The 23,084-nt window shown below is 37.7% G+C and overlaps 1 protein-coding gene across 2 annotated transcripts in view; it reads left to right on the top strand.

Moving 5' to 3' along the window:
- Nucleotides 1-23,084, top strand: part of Psme4 (proteasome activator subunit 4) — a 113,003-nt gene that overhangs the window by 36,265 nt on the left and 53,654 nt on the right. For both annotated transcript variants that reach the window (XM_060366188.1, XM_060366187.1), the window contains exons 4-17: nucleotides 3,242-3,286; nucleotides 5,022-5,171; nucleotides 5,684-5,747; nucleotides 7,070-7,144; nucleotides 8,122-8,244; nucleotides 10,194-10,286; nucleotides 11,505-11,770; nucleotides 14,164-14,350; nucleotides 15,398-15,487; nucleotides 17,764-17,828; nucleotides 18,098-18,248; nucleotides 21,497-21,595; nucleotides 21,831-21,900; nucleotides 22,536-22,603. In XM_060366188.1, the coding sequence (XP_060222171.1) occupies nucleotides 3,242-3,286; nucleotides 5,022-5,171; nucleotides 5,684-5,747; nucleotides 7,070-7,144; nucleotides 8,122-8,244; nucleotides 10,194-10,286; nucleotides 11,505-11,770; nucleotides 14,164-14,350; nucleotides 15,398-15,487; nucleotides 17,764-17,828; nucleotides 18,098-18,248; nucleotides 21,497-21,595; nucleotides 21,831-21,900; nucleotides 22,536-22,603 (1,546 nt within the window). The remainder of the gene's footprint in view (nucleotides 1-3,241; nucleotides 3,287-5,021; nucleotides 5,172-5,683; nucleotides 5,748-7,069; nucleotides 7,145-8,121; nucleotides 8,245-10,193; nucleotides 10,287-11,504; nucleotides 11,771-14,163; nucleotides 14,351-15,397; nucleotides 15,488-17,763; nucleotides 17,829-18,097; nucleotides 18,249-21,496; nucleotides 21,596-21,830; nucleotides 21,901-22,535; nucleotides 22,604-23,084) is intronic.

The raw sequence follows: 23,084 nt of genomic DNA, 5'->3' as shown, positions 1-23,084 counted from the left end.
AAGAAAAAAAGAAATGCAGAGTGTAATATAGGTTATTTCTGCTAATAAAATGCTTGGGTTTATAAAGAATTTATAATTTATTTTTATTGTATGCCCATTGGTGTCTTGTCTGCATGTATGTCTGTATGAGGGTGTCAGAAACCCAGGAACTGTAGTTGCAGACATGTGTGAGCTGCCATGTGGGTGCTATGAAATAAATGTGGGCCCTTTGGAAGATCAACCAGTGCTCTTAACTACTGAGCCATCTCTCCAGCCCCTGATTTTTTGAGACAGGGTCTTACTATATAATCTTGACTGGCCTGGAGCTCACTTTGTAGACCAGGTCGGCCTCTACTCACACTGGTCTATCTTTCTCTGCCTCCTGAATACTAGAAATAAAGGCCTCTTCTACCACACCTGGCCCTATATACAGAGTATTTTGAACTCATTCACGTTTTCTCTTCCTTTCTGACTCTACCTCCCCGTGTCTCCTTCTAATTTAATGTCCTTTTAAAAAATCAATTTTATATATTTTCTTTATATATTTTAAAGGCTGCCATGAAGTTGTATAGTCTATTTTTCATAGTAATATGCCTCTAGGAAAAATGTTATATTGCTTTTTTGTTTTTATTGTCATCATTATCATCTTCATTTATTTATTTATTTATTCATTTATTTATTTATTTATTTATTTATTTTGAGAGGGAGGGAGCGGGCCCTTGCTGCGCGGCCTAGGCTAGCGTCCAGCCCCCAGAAGTCCTGCCACCAGGCATGGCCTGTTACTTGTGTTTGACCGTCTGCGTTTTTGTTCTGTGGAATTACAAGTGCAGTGAGATTTGCAAAGTATGAGCTAACAGTATTTACTGTGATGCCTAGCAGATAATTCTGGGTACCCAGCAGCTGTCTTTATATTATCTCAGTTTTTTACAATAGCTTTATAAGAGGATAGGTATTATTTGTCGTGATGCAAAGTACTGAGCTGTAATATTATACTTCTAGGAACGGTGGAATTGATTTTCAAATTCAGATTTGTCTGACGCCTAGGTTCAAACCGAAGCACTTGTGCGCCATGACTTTTTAATGAGCGAATCTCTAAGAGCGAACAGGGTGTGGTAACCTCATCCAAAATTAGTCACTTTAGATCCCTTTTTAAAACAGCAGTTGGAGCTAACAGTTTAGCATAAATTTCCAACAGTTGAAACTTAAGTAGTGATTATCCATTCCCTCTAAAAATTAATAAAATATGGTCTGGTAGCATCTAGCCTTAACCTTTTATTTTATTTTTAAACAGAAACATTGTTTCCTTCATCTTGAGAGATTACAAGAATCACAAAAGGTCACTATACAGATATCACAGGTTAGAGAGATGCACCCTTTTCTGATAAAGAGCCTAACTACCATGATGCAGACCTCATGTGGAAGAAGGGGTTGGAATTGACTCTGTGAATGAGATCACACTCTACAACCCTTGACTCAGCAACAAGTTACAGGAGTAGGTGTTATCATTAATTTCCTGTGCTTGCTTCTGGAATGTAGGCAACCTTTAGCTGTATAGTCTTTAATGACTTGCTTTTTGGAATAGTTTCTGATGTTAGGATAGTTTCTTTTTTGGTGTAGTGAAGTTACTTAAAAATAGCAGAATTTCCACATTAAAATCTGAAGTTAATTGCTGCTGAACTAGTAACATCAATGGAAAACTAATGGGAGTACAAGCATTAGGAAGTGGCAGGGTCATGGATCTTTTCCTTTTCCTTAGAAATACACTTCATATTTCAGAAGTCACCTTTAAAGTCTGAATCAAAGCAGATGGCTTCCTACATGTTGATTTTTTTTTTTTTTATATTTGTTACTAACTGGTTCTTCAAACTGTAAGAAGATTCAAGATCTGTACTGTCTGTTCCCCTGATAAAACGGATTTATTGATTATTATAAGTGAGCAGAAGTGTAGGTATCCCTGCAGATGTGAACAACCTTATTAGAAGCACATTGGTTACCCTGGAGTGATAAGTACAGCCATAGTCTTCAGGGAGCTTAAAATGTAATTAGAGAAAAGTTTATCCTCACTTTCTCTTTCTTCACTAGGCAAACTTAGGTGATCAGTTAACGAGTTTTTTAATTGTTTGTGTGTGTGTGTGTGTGTGAGAGAGAGAGAGAGAGAGAGAGAAGAGCATTGTTCTGATCTGGGCATTAAAACAATGTTTCCTGATGTGGCTCCTGTTTTTTAGTGTAAAAGTCACCTTGTGAATTACTTCCTGATGCCCAACCCCCAGAGAAGGAGGATGCTTACAGGGATTAGTTAATAACAAGACGGAAGTTTTCTTTCTAGGTTGCAGCTACATGATGTATTGGCTTCTTGTGCTAAGTTTGTTTTGTGCTGTCCTTGGAATTTCCTTATAGTGCAGTTCTTAAGCTTCCAGGAAAATTGGTCAGACCTCTGGACTTGAAGAATTTCAAAAGGTTTAATGAGAACATGTCTAAAGCGTTAACACCTTTGTCCTGCCCTTGAATTTTTGAACATTTTTGTGTTTCTGTTTGTATTTATTATACTGTAAGTAGTCACAGATTCATTTTAAATTTCAGTTCATGATACCCCTTTGTTTTGTTCATGGTTTTGACTAGTTTTGACTGTAGTCTAATTGGTATCTTAAATATTCTGTTTTGGTCATGTATTTGAACCAGTATCCATGTCCTTTTTTCGTGTGGGTTTTTCATTTGCTCACCTAATTTTATGAGTAGCTGTTTAAACAGAACAGTTGCAGTTTTTGATAATTGTTACTAGCAGTAAAGTGCCTTGGAGGGCTAAAGAACTCTTAAAAGTTGATTAACAAAACTTCTTCCAGTGCTGATAGAAGCATACTGTATTTCATTATATCACAGTTTATATTTTGATACAAAAGCACTATCATAAAAATGACTATTTAGAATTTCCAGCCATTGGGCTTACTTTATGTGTGTTTAATATGACTTTTGTTACCTACTTTGTAAAGATTGAAAAGGGGTTTATCTTTTTTCCAGTACAGTGTTTTTCTCTGATTTATTTATTGGGGGAAAAAAAGAGTAAAATGAGGGCAGAGAAAAAAGACTTAAGAAGTCTAGTAGAAAATCCTTGTAATTCTGTCTACAGCAAAGAAAAGGTTTAGTAATTACATGTAAACAGATACTATCAAAACTTATGTTTGTATCTTTGAGATATAGGTTGTAGAATTAACTATGTTATTTAAATACCTCAATGTAATTTATCAAATGCCTTTTTCTTCTCCAGTTCTGTAGAAAATGTTCTCAAAACACTCGTGAAAAGCTGCCGACCGTAAGTAGCTCCCAACTTATAAAGCCTCTTGTTACACCTGTGGGCTTTCCCCCATCTTTAGTGTACTTTGAAGAGGAAATTAAAGGTATAAATAGTTTCTGATATTGTAGTGCTAGTCATTGACCACAACATAGTGTTCCCAGGTTTTGACTGAATTTTTACTTTTTAAAAAAAGTTAACTTACTAATCTTGTCTGTGTGTGTGCATGTGTGTGAGCTGGTGGGTGTATGCACCGTGGAAAAGGTGTAGAGCCTAGAGGGCGAAGTTTTTTAGTTAGTATTGCTTTGCTAAGAACTGACTCGGAAATACTAGAAAGTGGTATTTGATGTATAAGCTCCGTGAAGGGAGCATCGGTCAGTGGTGGTGGTTCTGCTTTAAACTGCAATTTGCTGCATTTAGTACCTGGCAGAAAATGCATGGTAAACTCAATAGAAGTATTATTATGGATATAATTTTATTAATATGCAATAATAAAGTATGCCTTTTAAGTTTATGAAAATATGATAGGTTAATAATATACTATTATTATTAACCTATTTATATTTTATGCTATTAAAATATGATAGGTTAATAATTATAAGAAGTATAGGTTAAACCTATACTTCTTTGGGACGAATACAAATTTCTCGGATACGGCACTTTATACCTAATACTGATTCATTGAGAAGTTAAAACAAGTCCTGGTCATATTGTCTCCACTTTGGAGTGTTAGGATTATAGGTATGTACCACTCCCAAGTTTTATACCGTTGCAGATGCATTTAGCAATTTACACATGGCCTCTTAAAGTCACGTACTTTCATTGTGTGTGTGTGTGTGACAGAGAGAGAGAGAGAGAAAGAGAGATAGAGAGAGAGTTAAAGCTCCTTTTTCTAAGATTTATTTATTTATTTATTATGTATACGATGTTATGTCTGCAAGTACACATGCACCCCGGAAGAGGGGGCACCAGATAACACTATAGATGGTTGTGAGCCAGTATAGATAGTTGTGGTTGCTGGGAATTAAACTTAGGACCTCTGGAAGAGCAGCCAGTGCTTTTAACCTGAGCTACCTCTCCAGCCCAACTTAAGTTTCTAAATCACAGGGATACTCCTGGCAGTTTTTGTTTGTTTGTTTGTTTGTGTGTGTGTGTGTGTTTTAATATACAATTGCAGAATATCAGATGCTGTAGAACCAGGTCTTCCCACTCTGCTGTGGTCCTATGGTCCTTTGATGGTGCATGGAAACCACAGACTCTGTAAAACATCCTGGAAATTTCTGGGCTGCTGCTTCTGTCTTATTGTACTGATTATTTATCACCCGCATAGACTTAAGTTTTATTAAGAAATTTTCAGTTGCTGTTACTTAAACTACAGCCATGTTTTTTATGTTGAAGAACCTAAGTAATGGTGTTTTCTCAGCCTCAAAGCATGTTCCAAAAGGCTGCTAGATAAAACAAGAGTGACTTTTTCCTAAATGGCCAGATATTTATTCTGCCTTTGTAAAAGTATGTTTTTATTTTGAGAACCTGATATTTCTAGTATGTTCATCTTATGAAATATATTTTCTTTTCCCATGGGAATCATTCCTCTTTTGGTGCTGGGAAACAAACCCAGGTCCTCCTGGGTGCTGGGCAAGTGGTGCTGATTCTCTAGGTCTATTCTCCCCGCCTTTGTCAGTCATATATAAATATTACAGAATTTGTAATCCAATGGTCAGATAATCCAATGGAAACCTTTTTTTTTCTTCATTAGATATTTTCCAGCAGATGCAACAGCAGAAATGTTAGAAGAATGGCGTCCTTTAATGTGTCCTTTTGATGTGACAATGCAAAAGGCCATCACTTATTTTGAAATATTTCTTCCTACCTCCCTTCCTCCAGAACTGCATCATAAAGGTTTTAAGTAAGTGTGTGCATATTTGACATATTCTAGGATGCAGCAATACCAGTAACTAGTAAGGAGCTAAAAAAATGTACAGCTTATTAAATCAAATCTGTTTATTACAATTCAAGCGTGAAGGCTAAAACCGCTGAGCATATGATTGTAAAGAAAGTAATGCATATGTGACAAACCCAATGAAAATGATGGTTTTAAGATGTCAGCTATAATGAAAAAATGTCAGAAGAGCCAAACAATATAAGGGAGAAAGCTGTGACAACTGTGAAGTAAAAGTGGATAATAGTTATTAACAATTCAGAACATTTAGCAGATGAGATTACAATATAGCATAAGTAAACAGGAAAAGGAATACTCAGACAAAAAATATTTCTTTGTTCCATTAAGTTTGAAACTTTCAGTATACTTTTTCTAGAAGTTATCAGAAAGAACGATAGATTTAGAAGTACAAAGACTACCTGGGTTTGAACTACTTTCTATAATCACTTGCTATTCATAACAATGTCTTTCTTCTTCAGACTTTGGTTTGATGAACTAATTGGCCTTTGGGTTTCAGTGCAAAATCTCCCACAATGGGAGGGGGTAAGTATTTTTTTTTTCTTTTTGTAATTGTGTGTGTGTGTGTGTGTGTGTGCACGTGTGTGTGCGCGCGCGCGCGCACGCATGTGTGCACGCATGTCTGTGTGTAGGTGGGTATTTACATGTGAGTTACAGGTGTCTGAGGAGGCCAAAGGCATCACATCCTCTAGAGCTAGAACTCTGAGTGTGTAATCTTGTTTCTTGCAGTGCTAGAGTAGTCTTTGTGGATAGCTTAGCTTGTTGAGGGTAAGGTGTATGTATCAGGTGCCACCTCTGCCCAGTCACCAAAGACTATGTCCTTGTGGTTCAGTACCAGGCTGGGGGTGGGGTCTGGCTTCTTCAGGACCACAAAGCACTTATCCTTGAGTCTTGGGAATGATGACCTCTACAGCACCCCCACCTAGGGGCACTTCATGACGGCTACAGAGCCTAGGTGCTTTGGCTCAATCTATAGGAATGTCAGAAACATAAGGAGGCAGAGAAGAACTGAAGGAAGACCCAGGCTGGTGACTGAACTGGCCACTTGAAGTTTTGAGGGTAAACACAGGTAGAGCTTTGAGCTTGTCACAGGTAGATTATCAGTGGGGCTTTTCTACCAGATGTGTAGGCTAGAACCTATATTGGTTCCTTTGCAAGAGTGTTGTAGGTTCCTAACCATGTAGCCATCTCTCCAGGTCCAGTTAATTTCTTTGATTTTACTACATTTTCTAACAGAACTAGACAAGCCTGCATTATAAAATGCATGACTGCTGTTTGCTTTTGTTAGTATTCATTATAAATGCTACTGGACATTTGATGGAAATGTGTATGTATAAATTTTCCTTTCAACTTTCATTGTGCATAATGGTTTGTGATTTTTCCTTTTGGTGTCAGTGAAATTTAAATGGGTGGCATGAATCTGATCTTAAATTTGGAAAATTTAAAAAATCTAAATGAGCTGGTGCAGTCCTTTAATTGCAGCACTCAGGGAGGCAGAAGAAGGTGTATTTCTGTGAGTTTAAGACCAGACTGGTCTACAGAGAGTCCAGGACAGCAAGGACTATACAGAGAAACCCTATCTCAAAACAAACAAACAGACAAAAAAATCTGTCATAAACTATATGCATTGCTCTAATGATTTCTGAAAAGAACAAATGAAGTGGGCATGGTGGCACACACCTGTAATGCCAGCACTTGGGAGGCTGAGGCAGGGGTATCGTCAGTTCAAGACCATTCTGGAGCACAGTAAAACCCATGTCATTGAAATAGTCAGAGTAAGAGTTATGACTGACATTAAACCAGTAAATACACCAGCTTACCATTATTTTGTTTTTGTTTACTTTCAGCAATTAGTAAATCTCTTTGCTCGATTGGCCACAGATAATATAGGATACATAGATTGGGATCCATATGTACCAAAGGTAATTAGAAATTTGAATATGTATATCATAGTCCTGATACTAATTATAAGGGGAAGGCTTGTTTTGTTTCTTAAATCGTAATGCCAAGTACTGTATGCATCTTGCGATGGAAGACATGAAGTGTATTTTGAGAATAAATAATTTAGAAAGTAGTAATTATTAGGACTGTCATGAGTTTATTCCTTCCAAAGAACTTTCTGTGTTAAACTTGCTTGCATTCTGAAGTGCTATCCCTCACCCCCGTAGTAATTAAAGTTAGAATATCTCTAGAGGTGTGTTGCTTCAGCTGTAGTAGAATCTCCTGCAAAGCCTTATAGGAAGTGGGAGTTGATATTAGAACAAGACTAGTCGCAAAAAGGCCCTTCCTTTGTTGGTTTTCTCCACTATAGTTAGCTTTTAAAAACTAAGGGACAAAAACACGTCCCCCTTCCTTTCATTTGGATTCCTATCGGTAATGATAGCTTTAAAGCATAAATTTAATTACATTAAAATGCAGTTATTACATGCTGCCTAAAACAAAGACTTAGGACTTGAAGTCAGCTCTAAGGTTTGAAGAGTGAAAGTGGCCTGCCCAGTACTTGCATTAGGGCTGCTGTCAAGAATCTTTGGTATAAAATGAGACATGGGAAAGTAATGTGTATGTATACAGGAAGTGAAAGGGTGAAACACTTTATGTTTAACTGCAATAGCTTCATTTTTTTTCTTTTATGTTTAACTTATAAATATCTCATTGTTTGAGTACATGACTGAGCTGCTTCATATCTGTGGCCTCTGACGTCAGAATATCAATCTGTAATATCTACTTCCTAAGGAATAAAACAAATGATTAGACACTCATAATTTTGTTGAGAATCTCATGGGGGAAAAATGAGGGTATATTTAAGACTAATACCTAACACTCCCCTAGCCATTTAAGGAGTTATTTTGATATTTATGAACATTTCTATTCCTGTGTTTATTTTGTTTTGTTTTAAAAGATATTTACAAGAATTCTAAGAAGCCTGAACCTCCCAGTGGGAAGCAGCCAAGTATTAGTACCAAGATTTTTAACAAATGCTTATGATATAGGACATGCTGTAATATGGATCACCGCAATGATGGTTTGTAGTTAATTACGTGTTTTATAAAATTCACTTGTATTTTCTTTAACCTTCCAATTCAAGCCCATGTTAATAGTTTGGTTGGTCACTTAATCATTAAATAGTTTTCTTTCATTTCTTCTTTACTTTTAGTTACTCCTCTCCCTTCCCCCACTTTCCTTTCTCCTTACTTTTTTATCCCTTGGCCTTCCTTCCCCTCTTCTTTTCCCTCCTCTCCCCTCTCCTCCCTTTTTCTTACATTTTCGCTGGGGATTGAACCCAGGGCCTTGTGCATGACAAGATTCAGCTATTTTTTAATGTGGTATATCCATAATTCTCAGATTTGTAATGTGGTCACAATCCATTACTTGTAAATTTTCATATGCATTTAAACAGATACTGTTATAGCAGCTTTATATTAAAATTATAGGATTTGTTTTAATAATTTTACCTCCTTGGATTTTTATTCTACTATATTTGATAATGTTTCGGTGGAAAAGACAGAATGTTCATTCAGATTTACAGCAAGAGATTGAAACTCCCATTTTACATAGAACTTTAGTTTTTTCTTAGTATTCAAAGGAGAGAAGAATATCTTGGATGCTTATTATGGAGGTTTCCCTGAATTGAGTAATGTCAACCTTGAGTTAAGTTTGCTCTCTTTTTCTCACACCTTTTCAGTAACAGCTTCTTTTTGTAATGTTAAAGGGGAGAAAATTGTGATAACCATGTTGCTGTGGAATCTTTCGGTTTTTGAATAGTTGGCCTCTTCCAGTTTCAATGAGAAAAATAGACATAGGCCTCATTTGAGTTGGGAGGCATGTTCCTAATACAATCGGTTTTGGGGTTTGTTTTATTTTTTGTGTATATGTGTTTCTTTGTTTGTTTTGTTTTTATGAGACTTGAGGGGGAGGTTAATAGGAGATCTAACTACAGAGCTCTGATAGATCAGGCTGGCCTTGATCTTGCAGTGATTTTCTTGCCCTTGCCTGAATTATAAGCATGAGCCAGTATACCCTTCCCGAATATAATTTGACGTTTTGTCTTCTGTGCTGTTGTTGAAAGATCATTATGTGACAAAGTGGTGGGTATGAGCCCATGTTGTAGCTCTTTAGAATTAGGATACTAATTTTTTTCCTTTGATTTTGTTTTTTGGTTGTTTTAATAATAGATTAATAAAAATACTTTTCTTTTGAATTAAAAAGTACCTCATAAAATGTGTGTGTGTTGTATAAATCTTTTTGTTTCATACACTGAAATATTTACTTAATGAATATTTTAAAGAATTTTAAGGAGTGCTTTCTATGGCTTATGTCACCATTCCTTGTTTGTTTATCTATTAATTATTCTCTAATTAATATTTATTTAGATGTTTGTGCATGGGAGTTTCCATTCCTTGTTTATTTATTTATGCTGCCATTCCTTGTTTGTTTGTTTGTTTTGATTGTGTGCTTGTACATGGGAGTTACAGTACCATGTGAAGGCCAGAGAACCACATGGGGGAGTCTGTTTTCTCCACTATATGGGTCCTGGGTCAAATGTCAGGCTTGAGGCCATAGTTTTTACTTATGAGCCATTTCACCAGCTCCTATCACCATTATTGATTATAGCAAGGTGAGAGTTTTTATGTTAAATTGTAGTTTCCTTGTATTTTTTACTTAGGAATGGTGAAGTCTGTTTCCCTAAGTTGAAACATGACGTATTTTCAGCTTTATACTTAGAATTAACTAAGTTGTTCTTGTGTTGATTGGAATGTTTTAAACTGATTTGTGCAAAGATCATTGGGGAGTTGGTTTTTTTTTGACTGATTTAGAGATACCACTCTTAGAATAAAGGAAACCCACATTAGAGCTTTATATGGGTTATATTTGATGAGTTCATATACAGTATAATATAGGTACTCACGTCTATCTCTCTCTCTCTTTCTCTCTCCCCTTCTCTTTCTCCCTCCCTCCCTCTTCTGGATCAAGGGTGGACCAAGTAAATTAGTACAAAAACATTTAGCTGGTTTGTTTAACAGCATCACTTCTTTTTATCATCCTTCAAATAATGGACGTTGGCTGGTAAGTATGCTCAGTTTGTATTGTAGTATTTGAAGATTTAACGATATAGTTATATTTAACTATTACTTATTTTAGAACTGTGATATTTCCTGTCTTTCGTATAATCTTTGGCAGTGTATAAGTGATTAGACTCAAATCTGTGTGTTTGAAAGACATAAAGAGCCAGGCGCATTGGCTCACACCTATAATCTCAGCACTCTGGGAGACAGAGGCAGGTAGATCTCTGTGAGTTCCCAGGCCAGCCTGGTCTCTAAAGTGAGTCCAGGACAGCCAAGGCTACAGAGAGAAACCCTGTCTTGAAAAACAACAACAACAACAAAAGACAGAAATATACTAACATAATACCACATGTAACAAAATGCTAAATACTGGCAACAAAATGATAATGAGTAATGCCACAAAAGCATTAGCACATTGTTTCAATGTTATATTGCTAGTTTTTTTATCTTTTATTAACCTGATTAAAGTGGCTTTTTTAAAATATGTAATGGGGGCTGGAAAAATGGCTCAGGGGTTAAGAGCACTAGCTGTTCTTCCAAATGTCCTGAGTCCAATTCCCAGCAACCACATGGTGGCTCATAACCATCTATAATGAGATCTGGTGCCCTCTTCTGGCTTACAGGCACACATGCAGGCAGAATACTGTGTAAATAATAAACATCTTCAAAAAATAGGCACATACACGTACATACACAAACACACAATGAAACATGTTATTTGGTAGCAAGGTCCTTTCTTTTCCTCCTCCTCTCCTCTTTTAAGACAGGGTCTCACTGTGTAGTCCTGGCTGGCTCAGAACTCACTATGTAGTCCAGGTTAGCCTCAAATTATCAGAGATCCTGGGTCTCTGCCTCCTGAATGCAGAGATTAGGGTGCACCACCATGCCTGGCTAGAAACTCTTTTAAAACATGAATTTAAGGCAAGGCAGGGAGGCACATGACTGTTTTCTTAGCATCCATGAGACTGGCAGGAAGACAACAGTGTGACTCTGTCTAGCAAAAAACAGAACAGCAATGTAAATTTTTGCATTTAGAAGTCACTGTTTGTTAGTTGGTATAGTATGTTTTTCTGTGTAGTGAGAGCATATAATTTGTTTATATCCAGGGTGTGTTTCTTCTTTTCTTTCTTGTGTGAGAAGAACTGTAAATATCTGCGTAGGAAAGCTGAACCTGCTAGAACCTGCAGGAAAGTTGAACCTATTGTTTCTGTGTTCCCAGAACAAGTTAATGAAACTCCTTCAGCGGTTGCCAAACAGCGTTGTTAGGAGATTACATCATGAAAGATACAAGAAGCCCTCGTGGTTAACTCCTGTGCCTGAGAGCCATAAGCTTACTGATCAAGATGTCACAGACTTTGTACAATGCATTATTCAGCCTGTCCTCTTGGCTATGTTTAGCAAAACTGGTAGTCTAGAAGCAGCTCAGGCTTTGCAGAACCTTGCACTCATGAGACCTGAGTTAGTAATACCCCCTGTGCTGGAAAGGTAAGCTCAGCTTTTGTATGTTTGGTAGATGCCTCAGGAATAGCTTATTGTTTCTTCTGTTCTCTTTGGTTCCCTTTCTTGCCTGTGGTGTCTGTTTTGTGTTTTTTGTGTTTATACCCACCTGTTCTATACCTGATTCTAGAGGAGAAGCACAGTGTTTTTAACTTGATTAAATTGATATCTTAAAGGCTTATTGACAAGAAGAAGTTGTCTATTTCATTTACTCACCCAGGTTTTTACTCAAAAATTATGACTTTTCTGTTTGTATTAAATATGTCAGTAAATATTGAGGATGGAGAAGAAAATCAATGAAGAAAATTTTATTATCATCATTTTCATGTATCACATTAGCTGTTTTCAGTGTCAGTTATAGTGCATTCATTCTTTTGTATGTTGAAACTACTTTCTAAAATAACATTCTACTGGTTACCATAATGGATTATTGGTAAGCCAGGGCTCTACAGTATGAAACCCTGTCTTAAAACACAGGACAAAACCCCAGAATTTTTCTAGACAATATATTTGATATATATGTATGTCTATGAGCATGTACATGCAGGTGCCTAAAGAGGCCAGGAGAGAGCGTCAGATTCTCTGGATTTAAAGTTACAAGTGGTATGTGTGCTGCCTGGTAAGGGTGTTGGAAACTGAACTCTGGTCTTTTGCAAGGATGGGATTGGAAGCTTTCTTAATCACGGAGCCATGTCTTCAGCCTCAGAAGTCTTTTTAATTTTAAGGTGCTGCTGGTTTAACTCAGTATGTGAAGGTCCTTGCCACTAAGCTTGATGACTTCAGTTTGGTTCCTAGAGTCCACATGGTGGGTGGAGAGAACTGACTTTCGTACATTGTCTTTTGATGGCACCTGCAGACACACACACACACACACACACCACAACAACAAACGTAAAAATGTTAAAGTAAGATGGGCACAGTGGTGTGTAGTTGTGGTTCCAGCTACTTAGGAACCTAAGAAATGAGGATGGCTTGGACAACCTACTGAGACCCTCTGTCAAAAATTAAATAGGCAAATAGAGATACCAAAAAGAATTTTTACAGTTTTATATTCTCAAAATAAGAGTTTAGTATTGTTCCTGAATCTCTCAAAGTAATTAGTCATTACTTTGAGTTTTACTCTCTATGCTGAGGATTGAACCTGGGATGTGGACAAATGTGTCCTAGGCAAACACTCTACCACTGAGCTGCAACCCAGCCATGTTTTCCTGTGTGGCATTCCTGCATGTCATTGTGTAGCTGAGGCTTACCCTAAACTTTGGAATTCCGAAGTACTGGGAATACAGGTTCACAGCACAAACCCCAGCTTGTTTTTGTTTTTGTTTCTCTCTTTCCATACTTAAAAGTACCAGTACTCTTGGGCTGGACAGATGGGCTCGATTGTTGCTCTTCCAAAGGACCTGAGTTTGGATTCCCAGCACCCTCATGACAAATCACAACCATTGTAATTCCCATTCCAGGGGATTTAGTGCTCTTTTTTTCTGGCACCATTGGTACCAGGCATGCATGTGCTGTACAGTATAACATTTGAGCTAAACACCTGTGCACATAAAATTAAATCTAAAAAAATGAAGGACACTACTGTTGTTATTTAACCTTTTCTGTGTAAACAGATACTAACATTTTTTTTTTCATTCAAAGTAGATTTGTAGAGGGAAATAATTGAAGTTCTAAGTAAGTTTCCACTTAAGAACCTAGGTATCTGTAACCCCAACTCTGGAAAGATGAGGACAAGAGCATTCTTGGGGCTTGCTGGCTGGCCAGTGTAGCTAAACAGTCCAGTTTCAGTGAGACCTCAGAAAAAGAAGGTAGGGAGGTGTAGCTTGGTTGGTAGATTCATTTGTTAGCATGTACAGAGGCCTGGGTTGAGTCCTTAGCAGTGCATATAAAACCTGATATGGTGGCTCAAGCTTGGAATTCCAACACTTTAGGACAAGATAAGGAGAAGATAATCAGAAACTCAAGGTCATCCTCAGCTACATAGTAAGTTAGAACCCATCCTGGGCTACATGAGACCCTATCTCAAAAAAGATAAAAGGACTAAAAGGTATTAATTTTTTTATTTTTTAGTTTTTAAATAGGAATGAACAGAATATTTGTGCCTTGTCATTCTTAGTTCAGTGTGATATAGATGAAGTTGGCTGGGACAACGAAAGTATCAGTTTATGCTTCTTTTCACGGGAGTTCATATGGAGACAAGATGAGACACAGAAGCAGATGGCTGGAGTTGTATATGTTTTATTCCTTTATGTTTATAAATCTGTTCATGTTAGTAGGCAATCTCTGCTCTAAGCATTCTGCTATCTACAGTAGTGTAAGACAAAATACAGTTAATGAACTTAGTTTAAAGTTTATTTAAAGTATTCTGTTTTAAATTATAGAACATACCCTGCTTTAGAGACATTAACAGAACCTCACCAGCTCACAGCTACGTTAAGTTGTGTAATTGGAGTAGCCCGAAGTTTGGTATCAGGCAGCAAATGGTTTCCTGAAGGTCCAACACATATGCTACCTCTGTTGATGAGAGCATTGCCTGGGGTGGATCCAAACGACTTTAGTAAATGCATGGTAAGCATGATGATGATGATGTTTGTAGCTATTATTATTTAAATAGGCATTTTCCTTTTAGTTAGATACCTTTTGACGATAACATAGCTCAATCTAAAAATCTTATGGCACAGTGTTACAGTTATAAATGCTTAAGTTGAGATTTGTGCATAATTTATTTGTGTAATACCTTCCTTTGTAATTTTCCTTGACCCACATATGTTTAATGATGTTTAAAACTCATTGTATATTTGCAGTTTTTCTTGGACATAGTAATTGTTGCAGGATGTTATCTCTTGCCCTTTTCTTTTTCTACATGGGTAATCAAAGGAGTGTGGTGAAAAGTTACAGAATACAGAAGCTGGGCGTAGTGGCAGAGGCCCATAGTCTGAGCACTTGGGAGACTGAGTCAAGTCTGAGACTAGTTTGGACTACATAGTGATACTATGTTTCAGAATAACAAAGTCGCCGGTAACAGCAACAGAAAAGTTAAAGGATGTAAAATTCCAACTTGTACACATTTTCTCTTGACTTACTGCTTTGCTATCTTTCCTTCCTTTCTGTTCTCTGACAGTTTAGAAATTTCCCTGTAATAAGATATTTTCAGGTGGAAAAAAAAACTAACTTTTCAGTAACAAAAGATTGGAGAACTATGTGTTTAAACTCAGTTTATAATGAGAACAAATTTTACTATAACTCTGTTATTAAAGCAACAGCCAGTTAATTGTTAGGAACCTTAAAGTGTTTAATTTTAGACTTAAGTGTAGTGGCTTACTCATGTGATCACAGCATCTGGAGGCTGTGCTAGGAAGACCACCATGAGTTTGAGCTCATACTTGGCTGCATAATGAGTTTCAGGTTTGTTTGAGTTAGCTTTGCCTCATCCCTAATCCCTTTTCCCCCCTGCCCCCAAAAAAAGAAAAAATAATTTTAAATGAAAAATATCCAGAAAGATCATTATGGGAGTTTCCTTAAGATATTTTCAATATTGTACCTAGCTTTTGGCATAACTTGTGTTGAAATAGAATTGTATAATTAATTTTGAAAATCCTTTGTCTCTTCCCATAGATCACATTCCAATTTATAGGAACCTTTTCTACTCTGGTGCCTTTAGTAGATTGTTCATCTGTGCTGCAAGAAAGAAACGACCTCACAGAAGTAAGGATACTTTCTGGCTAACGCAGGCTTAGCTGAAATGTGTCATTACCATGTATGCATAGGAATCTTTAATTCCTCGAAACCCAGTTTTGCATAGTTTCTAGAAAGTACAGTTGCTAAAAGGGTACGGAGGCTGGTGTGGTGCACATTAGCAGTCACAGTGCTCAGAAAGCTGAGCAGGAGGATGTGAGTTAGTTCAAGGCAAACCTGTATTACATGTCAAGACCCTGTCTCAAAAAGTGAATAGTAAAAACCATAAAGAGGGGACAGCATTTGCCTGTTGTGCATGAGAATTTAGGGTCAATCTCCAGAAAAAGTAAATTATTATTTTTTTAATACAACTACAATTATTATTCTGTGACTAGAGTTACTGGTATGACTAGGAGCCATGTTATCTTTGTTGAGATGCCCTAACACCCACCATAGGAAGTACAATAAGCACAGGCTGTTTCTCCTAACAGCTGTTAGTATATTTCAGTTTGTTGTCATTTTTTCACAAGGTTTATTCAGTATAGATGCTGCTGCCTTGTTTCTCCATTCATTACTGTCTGCTTAAATAACATATTCCATGACCAGTGGCATTTCATACAGAGGGTTTTCTTCATGTCTGTGGTTCTTATGGAACTGTTAAGCATAGACTAAGTGAAGTTTCACTAAAAATAAAACCATTTAAGTCTCTACAAATCAGAAATGCATAATCTTAGAAATTGAGGATGGAGACCAGTGAGTTACCTCAGCCAGAAAAGGTACTTCCTGAGCAAGGCTAGTGACCTGAAATATATCTCTAGAGTCCATGTAAAGATGGAAGAAAAGCAGTTCCTATAATCCTAGCACTCAGGGAGGCAAAGGCAGATGGAATCTCTGTGAGTTCTAGGCTAGCCTGGTCTACAGAGAGTCCAGGACAGCCAATACTACACAGATAAACCCTGTCTCAACCCCCCCCCCCAAAAAAAAAAAGAAAAGAAAACAAAAGAAAAGAAATGAAAAGAAATAACTCTATAAAGTTGAGGACCCAGGGTAAGATGATCATTCCTCACTTAGAAAGACAAATGGGAGGTGCATTGGACGTAGTTACTGAAAACAAGTAACAGGACAGGAGCCTACCGCAGAGGGCCCCTGAAAGATTCTGCTAGCAGTGAATCAAAGCAGATACTAAGACTCATAACCAAACCTTTGGCAGAGTGCCGGGAATCATGTGAAAGAAGGGGGAGTTTTTATGATGTGGAAAGGATAGGAGCTCCACAAGGACCAAATATATCTGGGCACAGGGGTCTTTCCTGAGACTGACACTACACCAAGGACCATGAATGGATGTAACCTAGAACCTCTGCTTGGATGAAGCCTCTGGTAGCTCAGTAACCAATTGGTTTCCCATAGTAAGGGGAACAGGGACTATTTCTGACAGGAACTCAATGGCAGGCTCTTTGACCCCACCCCCACCCCCCCAAGGGAGGAGGAGTCCTGCTAGGCCACAGAGGAGGACTTTGCAACCAGTCCTGAAGATACCTGATGAAACAGGGTCAGATGAAACGGGAGGAGGTCCTCCCCAATCAGTGGACTTGGAAAGGGGCAGGGAGGAGATGAGGGAGGGAGGGAGGGAGGGTTTGGGAGGGAATGAGGGAATGGGATACTGCTGGGATACAGAGCTAATAAAATGTAACTAATAAAAAAAGTTGTCCTCTGACCTTCATATGTATGGCAAATGCATATATACACTGAAACTAAAGTTAGAACCTTTGACCACACAAAACCAACATGGCAATTAAATCTGGGATGTTGAAGAAGCCTAACTCTCCAAGTTCCAAGATGATAGGCCCAAGTATCCTAACAGTGATACCTTGAAGCCAAGCAGTTCTTTGTTATCGAACGTTGTCCTTGCATTGTGGACTATTTAATGGTGTACTTGTCCTGCTCTTCTAGACCAGCCTACCCCTCCATTGTGAAAGCAGTGTCCTGAGGTTGTCAAATGTTTTCTTTTTTGTAAGCATGTTGTTACTTGCTTTTTTTTTTTTTTTGGCTATGAAGTAGTACAGTGCTGTCCTTTACAGCTTTACCAGTATTTTAAAAAATGGAGTTGATAACAAAGTTGGGTGCCTTGGTTCAGGTAAAATCATGAATTGGCTCTGACTTGATAGATGTGGTTATATTGTTTATGATGGCAACCAACACAAAAAAATTGCATTGGATTTGTTTGTTAGGTTATAACTGAATTTCATGAGTTCAGAGGGGAAAAACTTAAGCATATTTATAAATCTTTCTGCATTACAATGTTACAGATTGAAAAAGAACTTTGTTCGGCCACAGCTGAATTTGAGGATTTTGTCTTACAGTTTATGGACAGGTAAGCTGAAAACTCAGTCCTGTCTTTCCTTGGGCAGATTTAAAGTGGGGGGAAAGGGGTGGTTCCTAGAAGCTGGTTTCTTTCTGTGCTATAACCTTTTATTGAGGTCTTACCCAAAGCTGAAGCTGGTACTGTGAGGTAAAAAGGATTATCTGTTTATGAATCATGAAGAAGACGAATAGATCTCTCTTGGGTAGTAATAACAATAGAAGTGTACCTGACTGTCTCTAATTTTTAATTCCTAAAATAAGCTTGTTTGGATTGTTTAGATGCTTTGGACTAATAGAAAGTAGCACGTTGGAGCAAACAAGGGAAGAGACAGAAACAGAGAAAATGACTCATTTGGAGAGTTTGGTTGAATTAGGTTTGTCTTCTACGTTTAGTACAATCCTCACACAATGTTCCAGAGAGATATTTATGGTAAGAGAACATTACTACAAATGGAACTCCAATTTTTTTGTTTTACTAATGTTTTGCATTGAGTGTCAGCTTCTTTTGAAGTATGTACATGTTGCCAGTTTATCCTTTATACTCAAAGGTTTTAAAAAAAATTGTTGTTCCTCATTGTAAAGTGTCTGCAGATACACTTCCTTGCAGAAATCATTTTGTATGTAAAGAGGTAAAAATAGTCAACTAATTGAAACGTATCTCTCTCTCATTGATCAGATACAGCCACAAAGTGATCTATTTAGTGGCATATTTTGTGGGTTTTTTCAATTCTATTTTTATTTTTATTAATTACAGTTTATTCACTTTGTATCCTCCCTATAGCTCCCTCTTTCCTTCCTTCCCAATCCCACCCTCTTTCCCCCTTCTCCACCCATGTCCCTCCCCAAATGCCCCTATCCTTCCTTCTGATCCTAGTCCATCAGGTCTCATCAGGAGTGGCTGCATTGTCTTCCTCTGTGGCCTGGTAAGGCTACTCCCCCCTCAGGGGGAGGTGATCAAAGAGCAGGCCAATCAGTTCATGTCAGAGACAGTCTCTGTTCCCCTTACTAGGGTACCCACTTAGATACTGAAGTGCCATGGGCTACATCTGTGCAGGGGTTCTAGGTTATCTCCATGTGAATGGTGCTTGGTTGGAGTATCAGTCTCAGAAAAGATCCCTGGGCCCAGATATTTCTTTCTGTCTTTGTGGAGCTCCTCTTCCCTCCAGGTCTTTCTCTGTCCCCCTTCTTTCATAAGATTTCCTACACTCTGCCCAAAGTTTAGCTATGAGTCTCAGCATATGTTTTGATACCCTGCTTGGTAGAGTCTTTTCAGAGGCTCTCTGTGATAGGTTCCTTTCCTATGCCCTGTTTTCTCCTCCTTCTGATGTCCATCCTCTTTGCCTTTCTGAATGGGGATTGAGCATCTTAGCCAGAGTCCTCCTTGATTAGTTTCTATAGGTATACAGATTTTAGTATGTTTATACTGTATTATACATCTAATATCCACTTATGAGTGAGTATATACCCTGTGTGTCTTTCTGCTTCTGGGATACCTCACTTAGTATGATCTTTTCCAGTTCCCACCATTTGCTTGTGAATTTCATGATTTCCTTGTTTTTAATTGCTGAGTAGTATTCCATTGTGTAGATGTACCACAATTTCTGTATCCATTCCTCAACTGAGGACATTTGCTCAATCATGTTTGTAGCAGCTTTATTTATAATAGCCAGAAGCTGGAAACAACCCAGATATTTTGCATTTTTTAAGCTTTGATTTGCAGTTTAAATCTAAAGTGTAATGCTTGAATTCTAATGTTTTTAGGTATATGAGAGTTGAGCTAGTTGACTTTGAGATCAGTGTTAATGAATTACAGTGTAGTAAATGTCTATAGACAGAAACACACTGAAAGAGGATTATTAGTTTTGCAGTTGACGAGGACGGTGTCATGGTACAGCTTCCTTTAGGGGCAGTGGGTAAATACTTGCTTTGTAGCCAGATTGCACTTGAGCTTGTTATCTTCTACCTCGCTCTCAAGTGCTAAGTTTATAGGGATGTATTACCTTGCCTGATATTGCACAACTTGTAACTTAATTAATGAGAGAAGTTTGGGGAAATTATGTATCACATATAGATGCTAAATCCTTGGTGCAATCATCTTATGGTTAATTAGAAGTGATTTCCTTCAAAGGCATAAACAGCCATTCACCTGACAGCCGCTCATACCTCTATGTATATAGTGTTTAAAGTGATTGCTTCTATTTTTTTTCTTGCCTTCCTTCAAGATCAATCAACACTTAAATGTTGATTAAACACTAAGCTGTATAAAAGCATGTGTGTGGCATAAGCCTTTAATCCCAGCATTTGAGAGGCAGAGGCAGGTGGGTGGGTCTCTGTGAGTTTGAGGCCAGCCTGGTCTACAAAGCAACTTCCAGGACAGCCAGGGCTATACACAGGGAAACCCAGTCTCAAAACACAAAAACAAAAAGGAAAGAAAGAAACTCTAAGCTGTACTACACACACATATGTAATAGTTACTAGGAATACATGAGTATAGGTCAGGTATAGTAATACACACCTGTTGTCCCTGAATTTGTTTTGCTTTGTTTATTTATTGGTCTCACTAGGTATCTTCAGCTGTCCAGGAACCCACTATGTACGTAGGTTACACAATAACTTAACAAACCTTCCTGCCTCTACCTCCCCAATAGTGAGATTAAAGGTGTGAGCTGCTATGTCCTGTTTTTTGTTCTAGCATTTCAGAGGAGGAGGCAGGAAAAACATGAATTTAGGTCACCGTCAACCCAGCCTGGCTGTGTGAGACTCTGCCTCAAACTAAAACAAAACAACAAATGAACAACAGAACACAAAGACACAGCAACAAAAGGAAAGAATAGAAAGAAGGGAACAGAAACTATCTCTTACTAGACAAGACTTATTTCTACTTTTGGTATTTGTTAATCCATTCTTTCGTATAGGTTAAGATTTTGTGACATTGTTGTAAAATTAAATAGACTGCTTAAAGTCTTTTGGGTTTTTATTTTGTTTTGTTTTTGTGACAGGTCTTGGTTTTGTGCCCTGGCTGGCCAAGAACTTGCTATGTATCCCAGGCTGCTCTCAATATACAATGATCCTTTTGTCTCATTTTCCCACTTGCTGGGATTTATAGATGTAAGCCTCCACACTTTGTGTATTTCAATTCTTCGAAGTAGATAATAGCAATGAACCCTTTGTACTTGTCAGAATGACAAGTTTTAAGAAACATATCCAGAAAATTTTCTGTTAACTATGGAAAAGTGGTTAGTTTGTATTTGGGTTCTATTTACTTTAGTGGTACAAAGCATTTCTATTCCAAAGCAACTCTTGCTCTTCAAATGGTTTTGTTTGTTTGTTTGTTTGTTTTTTAACTTCTTACTCGCCTCCCTCTCTCTCCCTCTCTTCTGTGCATGGGAGACCATGTTTGGCAATCTGCTCTCTCTTTCTACAGTGCAGGTTCTAAAGATCAAACTCAGGCAAAGATGCTAATCACCCTTACCTGTTGAGCTGTCTTGTCAGCCCCCTCAAGTGTTTTGTTTAAGTTCTAATCCTCCACACAGACAGTTTCTAGATCTACATGTAACCAGTGGTTAAAATTTTTATTTACTGTTGGAATAATTTGAGTATTATTTCCTTTAATGTTCCACAAGGTGGTTGATTTCTAAAGAAATTTCCTGATCGTTTTCATTTCTTCTGTGTCAACAGGTGGCCCTTCAGAAGGTCTTTAACTTTTCTGTTTCGCACATATTTGAGACAAGAGTTGCGGGTCGCATGGTGGCAGACATGTGCCGTGCTGCTGTGAAGGTGGGTTGTTGTATTTTGCTTGTTACTTAGATACGGTGTCTTGCTGTAGCGCAGGCTAAGCTCAGACACTCTTTCCTCTATCCAGCCTTTTTGGGTGATGGCGTACGATTATTTCATAAGCACTTGTTTTTAAGACACATTGCTCTTGGCAGTGGAAGTAGTGCTATTTCATACTTTGTGACTGTTAAGCGTTTACTTTTAAAAAATGACTTTATTTATACAAATACATTTTCAGTGTTGCCCAGAAGAATCCCTGAAGCTCTTTGTTCCTCACTGTTACGGTGTTATAACTCAGCTTACAATGAGTAAGTCACAAAAAAGAAAATCTCATTATTCGGTCTGTAATTTTCAATGAAGTTTTTCATCATTTCTAGAACTCTGTTAATATCAATAGATTCTTTTATCTATGCAGCATTTTGTCTGTCTGTGTCGGTTTACCTATCCGTCTATCTATATCTGTCTGTCTGTCTGTCTGTCTATGGAGGGTCTCCAGCCCTGGCTGTTCTGGAACTTACGGAGTTCTGTCTCCCAAGTGCTGGGATTAAAGATGTGTACCCATACATCCCTTCCTCATTCACACACGGTGCGTCAGCCAGGTTGCTAAGTAACTCTGAAATCCTGCCATATTGAACGAATACTTTCATGAAATAGCTATCTTCTATGTGCAACAAGCCCTGGCTGCTCTGGACTCACTTTGTAGATAAGGATGGCCTCAAATTCACAGAGAGCCACCTGCCTCTGTCTCCTGAGTGCTGGGATTAAAGGCATGGGCCATCATCATCCAGTGATTTTTTTTTTTTTTTAATTTCCTCTTCTTTTTGTAGTGAAGACTTAAAGTCCTTTTTTCTGAAAGATTAGGAATATAACACAGAAATATTTTAACGTAATATATCCAGTGGGTTCATTAAATTCTTTCTTGATGCTATTTTTCTGTTTTTAGATGATGATGTATTAAATGAAGAAGAGCTAGACAAGGAGTTGCTGTGGAACCTTCAGCTTCTATCTGAGGTATTATAAGCATTTGGAAGAAATCATTTGCCTGCTTCTAAAACTTTGGGTTTTTTTGTTTTGTTTTGTTTTGTTTTGTTTTTACTGGTATAAAGCATATGAAAAGTCAGTCATTTAGGGATTTAGTATTGTTGTTTTGATGAGACTAAGTCTTATTATATTTGGCCTCCTGAGTGCTGGGTTTATAAGCATGCACCATCAGGCCAGGCTCTAGCTTCAGAGAGGTGGGATATTTCAAAGTTTGTCATTGTCAAATGAGATAGAAATGTTCCAGTCCACTTTTCTGATAAAGATGAATAACTTATCAGTTGGGAGTTTATTCAAGTTGAATTTTTTTTTTATGTTTTTTTATTTTTGAGAGGAAGAGTTGTCATTGTATAGTCTAGGCTGACTTCAAACTTCTCAGAGATCTACCTGACTCTACCTCTAAGAGTGCTGAGGTTGAAGGAGTGTACCACCATGCCTGATTCCTGGAAATCTT

This window comes from Meriones unguiculatus, chromosome 12, assembly GCF_030254825.1.
Source record: "Meriones unguiculatus strain TT.TT164.6M chromosome 12, Bangor_MerUng_6.1, whole genome shotgun sequence".
NCBI lineage: Eukaryota > Metazoa > Chordata > Mammalia > Rodentia > Muridae > Meriones > Meriones unguiculatus.
The sequence above is the reverse complement of the archived record's forward strand: the minus strand, read 5'-3'. Positions and strand labels throughout refer to the sequence as shown.